At 43.0% G+C, this 12,824-nt stretch overlaps 1 protein-coding gene across 2 annotated transcripts in view; it reads right to left on the minus strand.

Moving 5' to 3' along the window:
* Nucleotides 1-2,016: 2,016 nt before the first annotated feature.
* The window catches only part of LOC138491479 (ephrin type-A receptor 3-like), a 642,080-nt gene continuing 631,272 nt past the window's right edge, over nucleotides 2,017-12,824 (minus strand). For both annotated transcript variants that reach the window (XM_069617996.1, XM_069617995.1), the window contains exons 16-17: nucleotides 11,853-11,993; nucleotides 2,017-7,085 (exon numbers count right to left, since the gene is read on the minus strand). In XM_069617996.1, the coding sequence (XP_069474097.1) occupies nucleotides 6,986-7,085; nucleotides 11,853-11,993 (241 nt within the window). In that variant the 3' untranslated portion in view covers nucleotides 2,017-6,985. The remainder of the gene's footprint in view (nucleotides 7,086-11,852; nucleotides 11,994-12,824) is intronic.

Here is a 12,824-nt window from a genome sequence, read left to right on the forward strand (position 1 = left end):
CCCTTCTATAGCAAGGTAACACTCAAGATTGGTGTGCAGAATGGTTCATTTTGTGCCAAATGCTCTCTCGTGTTATTGACCCACGCAAATCCATCGCGTGATGTATGATGACACTTAGGTTTCTCTTGGTGTGAAGGGAAATAATTACTTGCTCTGTTTGTGTGCTCTTCACGTTTATGGCCCCACAACCTTCCAATTGTGTGAGATTGTGGAGTGCGGTGGTGCCTTTTGTTCTCTGGCTTATACCCTAATGATTTCTAGCAAATCCAATTCATGGTCATTCGGAGGTGGGATAAGAGTTTAACATTTACATATTCTATGTGCTTGCATATTCTATATGCTTGTTTTAATCCCTTAAGTGCCAAGGATAAGGTATCTCGTCCTTGGGATTACCTCCCTGTTGCCAAGGACAAGATAGCTCGTCCTTAGCACTTAAGGGGTTAATGAAGGAGTAAATGTTAGAAGGCATTGAATGGTGAAATACCACAATCACCAAAAAAGGGTTTGCCACTGGGGGGGGGGGGTGGTAGTTAAACTGTTCACAGAAAATACAGGCATGGAACAAAAACCTGTTGAGGTTTGCCTACATTGGACACCAACAAGAATGGAGCTTCTCTGTCTTCAGGTGTAGTGAGTAGGCATGACGAGTGATCAGCAAAAGGACCTCTACTAGAGATTGTATTCTAAGAGCTTAGCATACATATAATTGGGCATCTGGTCTTTCCATCTAATGCCATTGCATTTTATGCCATTCCATTGAATTTTTCCATCTAAAAACTTAGCATCTAATGTATTGTTTTGGGCGGTAAAGGGTTCATTTTTGTTTAGGTGCATTATAAAGGGTTTAAAACAGGGTTTGGGGCACCCCACCCAAAAAAAGTTAAAGAAATAAAACAAAATAAAAAATGCATTAGATGCAATAGGATTAGATGGAATGATCATAAACCTCAATGTGTGGCAGAAAAACGCCAGACTAGTAAAAAGCCTTGGTTGCACAAGGCACGAGGGGAGTAGGGGTACCTGGCTAAAAGTCAGAACCTTTGAAGCTACAAGTGGGATGGTCCTATGGTAGTTCCCGGCTATCACTGTACATGTAGTTGCAAGAGAACCTTTTGAGTTTGCTCTGAATGCTCATGGCAAAGGTGGGACAAGTGGTAGGAATGTAATAGGAGAAGGAAAAGGAACAACCGCTGTTACCCGCTACAAGTAGCCATTGAAACACAATGGGCCTCATTAGGACCCTGGCGGAGAGGGTATTACGCCAGCGTAGTGCATGGCGTACCTCTCCGCCATACTACGAGTTCCCGTAGCGCCATGGAGGTTTTCTCCGCCTGGTTTTACCAGCCGGAGAAAACCATGGCGCTACGGGACCTCGTTGCTAATTACGCCACCGTATTTTACGGTGGCGTAATTAACTCCTTCCCCACTCCCATTATACCCTATGGGGCGAAAATGGGAATGGGGAAGGGCAGAATGGGGATTGGGGATTTACCGCTCCGCCGAGGTCGGAATGGGGCGGTAAATCCGCCAACCCCCATGGCGCTATCGGCGGCTTTCCGCCATGCTTCGCGGTGCATTTAGCACCGCGAAGTCCGCCTGGGTCGTAATGAGGCCCAATGAAAGTTATCATCACTTCCAGTGCACTCTTTAACTCTATATTAAAAAATACATATTTTCTTGTCATCTGGGTTATTTTGCACATGTCAGTTACACAGTAGTACTTCCTACATATGCAATTATGTAATTATGACAATCAGTGATCACATATCAAAGTGTGCAAATATGATGAACAATACATACTACGCGTAAAGGTTAAGAAGCAAGATGTGTGTTATAAAGTAACGTGAAATCTTTTAATATGCTGCAAACACAAAGCATCCACACACAATTAAATGGACAATGTTTCCCTGTGAGAGTGTTAAGAAATTCAAGAGGAAATTTCTCCATAAACTGACCATCTTTTCTAAGGAAAATTGAACACATCCCATAAACAACAAAATACAAGTCATTAGTAAATGATGTTAGACCCTTGATTTAATGATCATTTATTTCTTACAATGGCGGAGGTAAAACTACAAACCAACAACAAAATCTCAATGTGAGAAAATAGAGTGTGGAATGGCATTCAAAATAACATTTCTTTTAAAATCCACTTGTATGTCAGATTTGTAGCACAATTAATTGTTTGCTAAAAGTCATGTCAATAACCGGTCCTGGGAAAGGTGTGTCTGCACAGAAAATGAACATCACATTTTGGAGTAAACCTATTTCATGACAGGTTGCTCGAATGGAAAATATTGTCTGTATCAGACGCATAATTTGTTTGTACCTTGTGCCCCATTGGTTGAAAATACCCTGATGGCAATACCCATGTAGGCAGCTTTGGGCGATGCTCGGCTAGTCATGATTTGTTTTAGTCATGCAGCACATGAAGGAGTGTTGAAATGGCATGTGTGACCCCAAACCAGCAAATCCTCAAGGTTACCTTCTTAAAACAGAAATCTTGACCAATTCAATAAAGACATGCTTCCCTATGCATACAAGATGGCATAGGACTGCACAAGCATGTGCATGTTTCCTCGATTGTGGAAGTCCTTTCAGTCAGAATGGAGACCTGGCTGGTATGGTAGCTTCATAGCCCGGTGCACAGCTGCACTGCTGGATCTTAGTTGCTGATTCTTTCATATTGGTGATTCATGGTCCCGCGTGCGAGAGGTCTGGTGGCCTGCTGGAGACCGCATTGCCCTCCGTCTATCTACGCCATGAGAGCAGACATAGAAAAGAGACCATCATGGTAATATTTTATAATATCTGGAAATGTGTCCATGCACTTAAAAAGGTCCTGTGAAGAAACTGCATAAGGCAAACGAGCACACAGGTGAAACACGAGTGGAGCTTAAGTATACGGCAAGACAGCAGGATGCAGGTGTCAAGATTGGCTCGACGATGGGGTATTAACATTACTGTGCCAATTCACTTTCCCCCCGCAAATCTGCAGAACTGTGCAAACTCGCATTTGGCTATGTATATATCCAGATGCGTATGCGCAAATAATGGTTGTGGATTTCAACACTGTTGTGCAATTCGGCATCTTGATGGTTAATGTATAACTTTCGTTCTCAATGTCACTGGGCCTAGTAAGATCATTGTTTTTGCTTCTCCCCTGTTCCCCTCCCTTCGCCTGGTTGCGCTCTGAAACACCTGTGTACGAGCGCGATATAAATAAAATATCATATCATATAAGTTCTGCGATAATTAATTTTAGGTTGCTCAGAGCTCTGCCAAATGCAATGGATGGACACAGCAAGCCTCTCACTCGTTTCTCTCCCTCCCAAACCCTGAGCTCCTCACATCAAGTAGTGAAAGGTCTCAGATCAAAAACAAGTTGTGTCCATTCTGAAAAGGAGCAGGTTTCAAATAGAAGCTTCCTGTGAGAAATAAAGTAGACAGTAGAACTCATCCTTTTTAAGGTCATCACATTACTGACCACATTTGTAGTGAATAATGTACATACATTGACTGTTTCCCTTATTTGCCCTTGCCTTTGTCTCTCTAACAGTGATGTCAGCATGGTTAATCAACACACGTCCTTGACCACAAAGTTGGTCAGCTGCAGGCAGTAGTAAAGAAGTTACCTCATAATCTACATAATACCTGGATCCGAAGTGTTGGTGTCCATATGATGTTTGGTGATTGGACTGGGGTTAACTGGAACACGACAAGCTTCAATGACGCAAATGAATGCATTGCTGGCCTCTGAGAGGAGGTCTGTGGCACGGTAAGCAACTACATTGGGACTTATACTTCTATGGAAAAGGAGGGAATGGATATCTGACACAAACAACCCTTGTGCATGTTGACAAAAATGCACCTTCATGTAAGCTTTGTATTGGGAGGAGAGGAAGGGCCCTCCGCTGTGGTGTCATTTTTGTTAAATGCGTGTGTAAGGTTGAGTATGAACACCCAGAATCACAATAAATAAATGTTTTTTTCAAATTAAATATAGTGGACTATACAGGTGTGAACTAGTAGAGGCACAGGCTATCAGTTGCTTTATGCGCTTGGCTAGAGGGCATGACTTCTTCTCATCCTATTCACTCCAGTCCCCACCCATGGTACCACATTCACCATTAAATGGGATTTGGTTTCCAGTTATGGTGGGTCCATTAAGTTTTGAACAGAGCCCATCACCCCTGGGTGGTCTTACAACCTCCCCCTCATTCACGAGGGAGTGTATTGTGCCCCCACCAGGGGTAATCAGACCATGGGCTGCTGGAGAATAGGAAGAGTGAAAAAGGTGCGGCGAAGGAAGAGGGAGAAATAGATAGACCAGGTGAAGACTTGGAAAATTGCATGGGGATGAGGTATGGGGAGCCATTGTGGCAGTAGGAAGGCGTGACTAGTCATTTGCAATGGAGCGCATGCAATGCTGGTCAGAGGGAAGGAAAGGATAAACCCACGGTAAAAAGAGGTTTGCAGTGATGGTAGTTTGCAGTTAGTCTCAGTAAGCTCCGTCTCGCATTGCAACCACTCTCTTGACACTGACACAAGTAATGCCTGTTCAGTAACCCCTTCCCCTACACAAGGCTAATCAATCAGACATGTCCAGTTTCATATGACTCATATACAGTTTGTTAATGAGATGTATATTTGTCCCTGTAGGTCTTCAATATTGCTAAACTCCATTTCCCAATACTCCCTCACTGTCTCATCACGAGCGGTGCCTGTCTCCTTCATGTGTACATGCCACACATCATCCCTCCAGCAGCGACATGGTTTAGTTGATATTTCATGACAGAATGTGCATATGAGGTGCAAGTAACAAAGCAGGCAACAGACATGGTTCATGGAAGAAACCATGCGTCAAGTGTGCCGGTGTGCAGTACGTGTACCTCGCTGCCTCATTTACCTCATTGAGGCCCTCGGCAGGTTGCAGAGCACAAGCAGGAACTGGGAAACTAACAGGAGGTGCAGTCAGGCAAGGTTACCTGCGGATGGGAGCTAGAGAACAAGCAGGCGAAGGGGGATGGTTATGTTGGAGGGTGGCTCTGAGATGTGTGTAGTTTGAATCCAGTGGAACTGCAGTGAAGTACCCTGCAAAATGAGAGCGGAAGCCTGGTTAGGCAGAAGGGATGCTGAATGAGGGGCTGGGGGTGAGTAGCAGGTGGATAGGGGTGTAGGAGGGCCTGCCACCTTCAAAAGGAAGTATGTGGACAAGGGCCAAAGTGATGCAGAAGGAAGCAGTGTGACTGTGGTGCAATAAAGAGAGCCACACCCACTAATGATGAGGGACATACCTGTATCCATGCTGTTATACAGAAGGGGTGAGACAAGAACATTGATAGAAATGGCTATTGGTCTTGGGTATGCAACATTTCAGACCTCATGGCCAGAAATCTTGAATTCACAGGCCAAAGAATGAAGAAGGAGTCAACGAATAAGGGATTCATCCAAAAACGAAAGTTATGCAATTTTCACTCATAAAGGACATGGGGTAAGAGGGCTCCTCCTCAATGGTGCAATGAATGATGTGGGAAATGGAGAGTTCACCTGTAGAGGGTTATATATGTTGTGGATGCTCATGGGATCATAGCCACATCAGTGATGGCAACATTTGGACCCAGGCAATAACATGTACCTAGGTTGATATCAGGGATTTCAGTTGCAAATAGGACTATGTGAAATGATGCTTAAATTAGGTTTTCTTTTCATCAATGAAAGCGCACCTAGCAATTGACAGGAAGAGGTTCGAGCTATTTCCAATCACTTTAAAAAATCAAAGCTTAAAAACCTTTTTTGTGGCAAAATTCATTCATGTGACGTCCCTGTAGTGGGGTCTTACAACAGTCTCTGTGTTATTAGCATAGCTATGACAAAATGGGTCTCTGGTGTCTCAGTGATGGGTGCACCACATAGAATCTACTGCAACATCACAGCTTGACTGATAACGTAATATTTGACCATATGGGTTTCATTGTTGTTAGACCCCAATAATACAAAATAAAAAAACATGGAACAGATTGAGTGGGAAGCTAATTCCATCAGAAAGACCCCCTATGGAAGACTTTCCAACTAAGTTTAAACCAGATCCTCCAGTCACTTGTCAAAGTCTATTTTTATTATTTATCATACATTTTCCACTTCCAGGGCACAGGGGAGACTTCCATCCAATTCTCTCTCTCTGTGTCCTTGTTGTCCTGGTGTTATCATCCTCATCCTTGCCCAAGTGTCTTCAGTGATCATTCTTGGCATGTAGACATTCCAGCAATTACCTACAAACATCCTTAGTCAAGTTCCTTGCTGCACGCGTGTCCCTCTTCAAAACTGCATGAGTGCCAAAGAAACAGGGCCACTGAATGAAGAGACCAACCTTGCGGCCCATCACGCTGCTCTTTCAGCCCAAAGACCCCCAAGACATTCCAAGGGAGCCTTGTCTTTTGCTCTTGTTTGCCCTGAGGGTCTATGTCCATTGCAGGGTACATATAAAGGCAATAGGCATGTGTTGGTGGACACCAAGCAAGTCCTATATGCTAGTGCCCGAGCAGGGTTACATTGTGTTGGCAACCTAATCTCAAACAGCGCTTTCATACTTCTGCTCGTTGGCATCCAAGACCTCAGGAAAACCGGATGAAAAGGACATCTTATATTGATGGATTTCTCTTGGGAAAAGTTCCACCCATCAACCTTTCAGTTCCATTGACAAGAGGGATTGCATGCTGCTGGCATCTTCCCACCCACCAACACACCCTACCAAAGGTCTTTTATGCCACAAGTCCCATTCTCTTCAAGACAGCCCCACAGCCTTTGACCAATCGTCTGATTGCCGCCCCTCTGCTTCGGTTCCACAGAGGTGGTTTAGAGTCCGAGCTCCCACATTTATTGGGTCCAGAAGTCTGGTGTGTCATAAAGCTGTTTGGTATTTACTAATAATACACCGCCTCAAGCAGAATGCAGAAGTCTGTGTCCAAGTGGGTGGTGAATGCTGTTATACTTGCAGGTGCAACCCCTGAGCCTGTAGGTTTTGTACGCTGGCGAGAATCTTCTTCTGGTGCCCGGCAAGCGTGATACCAATTTTGCTGAGTTCACTGGGAAAAAAAAGCAATCACGGTCATTATATGTGCAACATTACAATTTAAATAAGCACAATCACATAGAGAACATATATTTGTGACAGGTGAAGGAAATGTCTACAGCACATGTGGATAAGTCATTGATAAGGATAGAGGACATTCTACAGCTGCATCGATTAATACATCTCGCATTTGAAGTTTCTGGTGCTCTTTAGGATGGTGTTGTTCAGCTTTGTGGAATCACATCTGATGGAAATGTATCGTCAGATGGCTGAGGGCCTCATCAGGAGTTGGTTGGAGTGGTAAAAATGCAGTGGTAATGCTATTACAGCTGCATTTCCGCTCTGCCCAATCCTGAGTTTCGGCGGAAAGTTTGAGATTTACCTCCAGCTTTCAGCTGGAGGTAAATCTGACCACTTTTCCACCCATTTTCGGTGCAATTACTGCCTCATAGAGTCATATGGACTCTTAAAAGAATGGGGAGTAACACCATTGCCACAACTCGGGATCCAGTGCTAGTAGCGCCAGATCGAATTGCGGTAATGCTATTTGCATTGGGCGGTATACCAGTGGATATTGCCCTACTCGTGATGAGGCCCAAAGTATGTTAGTCCAGCTCACCAAACGCTGTTGATTGGAATATTAATGTTGCAAGACAGGGAGAGAGAGAGAAGAAAACACAGTCTGCAAGTCCTAGAACTATAAGACGCGTCTACCACTTCTGTTACCTTTTTAGAGGGGTATATCTATGCTTTTACTGTGAATTGCAACATTTTAAAAAATCTGGGTTGCTCCTAGAGTGCACTGTGTTTATAGTCTGGTCCTTTGTCTGTGCCTTCTTTCCGTTCCCCTTCTTCATTTCTTAAGCACTGATTCCAGGGCAGCCACTACCCGGGCAGCCAGGCAAAGAGCAGTGGCAAAGGGTGCCTCCTGGTAGCCTGTACGCCTTGTGTCCCAGTCCCATCCATAATGCCATCACCATTTAGGGCAGAGAAAACACATCATGCAGGTAAGATGAATCTACACTTAGATGTTCCTCTGCATTCCTAGCACATAACTTTACTGAATCTACAGACTGTGTGCATCTGTACCAGTACATCTGTTTGGATATCTATGCCTGAACACCTTAGCACACAGCTATATTAAATCATTACGCTAGCCACACATATGTATGGCTAATTAAACTGCAGCTAACAACTGGCACACAAGCTGGTCTGACCCACTGTAGTATTGCCTGTACACATGACGCATAGCCTTGTTAGACTAATGTGTGTTTGTGTATGCACACCACAACTGTTTACCTTGTACGATATGCCCCTGAACACCTAGCACTGAGTTGTATTGAATAATTCTGTTTGCTTACATAAGAATTTTAATTGGTATAGCTAATTATACTGCTAACCCCATGACCCATAGCTAGACCGACTATTGTTGCCTGAAATTCTAGGTAAAAATATTAACTCATTGTGGTTAGACTGGGTGGCTAGCTATTCTCTACACTAAATCTTTGTTTACCATCCACTACATCTGTACAGCTAACTATATGTCTGCATGCAAACATAAAACATAAGCTGCTAATCATTGAGTTAATCATCACAAGTTTTCACCATACAGCTAGATGCATACCTAACAGTGTACGTCATTTGTGAAAGGTTTAATTTTTGAATCCATGACACAATAAAACATATTTTAAAAAACCTAACACATGGCTACATTTTACTCTTTGTAATTGCCTACATATCAAGCACATAGTCACATAGACTCTGTTGGTGCACATATACACACAAAACAGAGCTAGTTTGAAACATTGCATTGTCCTCACACTTTTATGGCTTTTACACTACAACCATGCATATCTAGCATATAACTGAATTATACTCAACCACTACTGTGTAGTTGACTCATTGTTTGTCCTGCTACCTAGCACATAGCTAGATTAACTCGATTGTATTCATAGGGGCATCTATAACAACTCTAACTTAATATCAATACATGAACACCTTGCGCACTGCAAAATTTGATTCTGTGTACATAACTGCATTCCAAACACATTAGAAGCTTTATCATAGTGCTTTGCTCATAACATCTGCATAATACATGAACTGACTTCTACACCTGCCTAACCATTAGATAGCTCCATCATGTGCCTCTATCCCTAGTAATTAGGGAAACTGTGGAACACCCTACCCAAAACTCCCCTACTGGCAGCGAACCACCTGACTTTCAGGAAACAGCTCAAGACTTGCCTTTCTAACCAACCACTTTGAAAGAAAAGGAATATAATAGCAACCAACTAAAAATTGTGCACCAGAAACGTGGGCTTATTCACAACAAGCATTTTTCAAAACTCTTGGCACTACCGTCTGTGGGAACCAAGCATGGAACCTCTCCTGTATGGTATTGGTCCACACCTTTAATCTCAGTGAAATATGCCACCAAGATTCAGGAAGTGACAACACCCTCACCGCCACTCTCCACGCCCTCATCGCTCAGTTAACTCCTCACTACTAAAATCTTGCATCCTTTCAACTACCACACTCCTACAGACGACGGTCTAGTGTACTTCATAGATTCAGACCCTGTACATTTTCTATCAACAACCATGCTTTTAATTTTTGCACTGAAAAATCCTGGTGCTGCCCATGTGACACACCTGCCCGGTCTGTACCACCCACAAGCAGAGATTGTCAAATCGACACACAGGTAACGGGTACTTCTGACCTGCATCCATCAACACCAAAGGTTTCTGCACCTGCCTTCCCACTATCCAACTAACACACCATGCCTTCCTTTCTTACAGAGCCATGCACAGTGAGGCCAACCTTATTGGCAGAAGTGTGCTAGACAAGGCAACTTTACATTACCTTATGCTAATCTCTTTGAGAACTGTAAAGTGGAAAGTACACATTGTGCCAATGAGTGAAAAACAGATTGTGTTGCACCAACAACTTCCAAGCTGATGCCAACATGAATACATGTTAATAACTATGTATGCAGAGCAGAAATTAGAGGACATGAATAAATTGCTCTGTTATGCTACGATATGCTAAGGTATGCTTCTGGGTGGTTATTACCGTGGTGGTTGGTTTGATGCTGGCAAGGCCTCTTAGTGCTTTGGGTACTGCAAGTGTGAAAAGGGGGACTATAGATACATGTTGTGTGTAAAGAATTGAGACATTGATGTCAAACTCACATTCTTGAAGTGATAAAAATCTGCTTTGTATCAACTTGTAGAATTAAGATTTTCATAACAAAGCCTTTTACAAATAATGTAGAAACGCATACTTTTAAAGAAACATAAGCACTCCTGTGCCAGTTTGGACAATATCACGCATAAGGTAAAGATGGGACTGATTACATTAGTTGTAATACATTGTTTGAGGAAGTTAAGTCTTTGTAATTTGTTGATGTTGCCCCTCAAAGATCAGAGTTTCCCACCTACCATGGCTCATTTGCGTCCTCAAATAATAAAAAAGAAAAACATGTGTCCTTCTTTTCCCAACAGCACATGAACATGATGAGATTTGCCCAGTTGTCCCCATGTCAGAAACATGTTTTCCCAAATAGAGCTTAGCTTGTCTGTCTCAAAGGGCATCTGTAGATTCAGGTTCTCTGCGCCTCATTGGATATACCAGCAGGATAAGTGCAGAGCCATGACTACAGCAAGATATCCTTCTGGCACTGGGATCCACCCTGTCCGATTGTCACACATACGAAGGAGGAGGGCGGAGACTGGCATGCCTACCACCGCCACCATCTCGGCCTGAATTCAGGCAGAACACTGTGCGGTGTAGAATACCCCAACCTCACAAGCTCCCCTCCTGGAGTTGCGTATGCACTTGCATTGAGATAGCAACTGTAGACTCTAGATCTTAGCTGCCAGGACACTATTTGTTTCTGCATACGTCCTTTGAATTGAAATGATCTTGGATGTTTTGTGCATTGAGCTAAATTAATGTAATTATGTTTGTTGGACTACATTTGATTACATTTTAATCAACATCTTCCATTTGTTAATTTATGGTCTCAGCAGGAACAAGAAAGCATCAGGAAAAATGATTATGATTTAACAGATTCAATATGATTAGTAACAACGAGGCAATAATGACTTGAGTGGCGGTCCGTATACAGGGTATGGCCGATGCTCATTGGACTGAGCAAAGTGAGAACCTTTTAATGAGGGCAGCGATCCATTAGCAAGTCATTACTGATGAACACCCAACGCATTATGCCATTAGAACTCCATGAATAGGAGAGAGGTAATAATGCATTTTTATTTAGGGAAGAAAATTGAACATAGATAGCACAATATCTTTTACCAGTAAATAAAACAAAAAAACAAAGATGGCTAATTTGCTGCCAGCAGTGATGCGGACCGGAACACATGAAGGAGGAGGAAGCAGGCAAGAGAAACATTTTTTTTTTAAATGTCCAATGACGATGGGGGTTTGGCAGGAGAGGGTTGAAGCGGTGGAAGCCTGACAGAACAGACAGCAGCTTTCTCGGACGGTGAGACTTTGGTATAAGATTCATTCAGCGCATGCTACGATCACCCCGCGTTGCTGGTCCTACGCAATCCTGACAGTATTCATTCGTTTTTGGACAGGATACTGAAGAAGAGCTGTCCTCTCTGGCGTCCTACACACTGGGAGATCTGTGGCATTCCTCAACACCAGCTAGGTTCTAAGAGTAGCCTTTATCTAATGAAGGTTTATGTGCATGTCTACGCTAAGAGGGATTGCTGGACAAAGAACAAACATCAAAGGGCCTTGCTCCACTCACCTGCCGTTCAAGAACACCACAGAGTCCAGGGTGACGTATCCTGCCAGGGTGAAGTTGTCCTTGTACTGGGTCATCTTGATCGCTTCCAGCCACTCCTCCATTGTCGTCACAGGGAAGGTGTCCTGCAAACTTGGATCCTGCCTGCAGAAGATCAGGGGGGGAGATGCAAGATTTAGACTTTCGGGTGGATGCATATGTCTCTACATCTGTTTGAAAGGCCAAAATAATATGTCTACATTTCTGAACAGTTGTTATGTAGTTAGGTGTGGTTCTGCATCAAGACCAAGAAATATTCAGTCACAAGATGATATATATAAGAGTATGTAGTACAGGTTGTATCCAACTGGTCAGTATCAGCATTCTAATACAGTCCTTGATTTTGAGTATTTCTATTCAAGCCTTTCTGTTAGAGCCAACATTAATCTGATGGTGGCACGTGCAAATGTTTCAACCTGATGCAGGTTTGTGAAGGATATTTGGCGTGAGTTGTCAACATTAGAGACACAGAATGCATGACAACCTGTTCAGAGTCACAGAAGGTTGTGGGTTAGTATTATTGTGCAGAAAATGGTATGAATTGATACCAAATGTTATATTCACTGTCCAGTATGTATCAATTGCATGCATACATATCCCAATATTACTAACTACTTGGATATACAGTTTGCATTGATCATGTCAGAAGACTGTCATTTATATGCATTGGGGCCAACCCCATTTGATTATTAATACTGTGTGTGAGAGGGCAGAGAAAGAGGGAGGAAAAGAATGAACAGGAGAACTAGGGATCTTCAGGTAAATAGTTCTAGCTGAAGAATAGCAACAACAGTAAGGTGTAGACCAAAGCAATCAACCCATTTTTTTCAAAATGATATGGTGAGGATCTCCTGTGTGATCGATGCTCAGAATGTATAAGTTGAAGTTAGATCGGTGTAGGTTTATATATAGCATTGGTGTTAGCGCAACGTTATA

Source organism: Ambystoma mexicanum, chromosome 10 (genome assembly GCF_040938575.1).
Source record: "Ambystoma mexicanum isolate Mex_15411 chromosome 10, UKY_AmexF1_1, whole genome shotgun sequence".
Taxonomy (NCBI): domain Eukaryota; kingdom Metazoa; phylum Chordata; class Amphibia; order Caudata; family Ambystomatidae; genus Ambystoma; species Ambystoma mexicanum.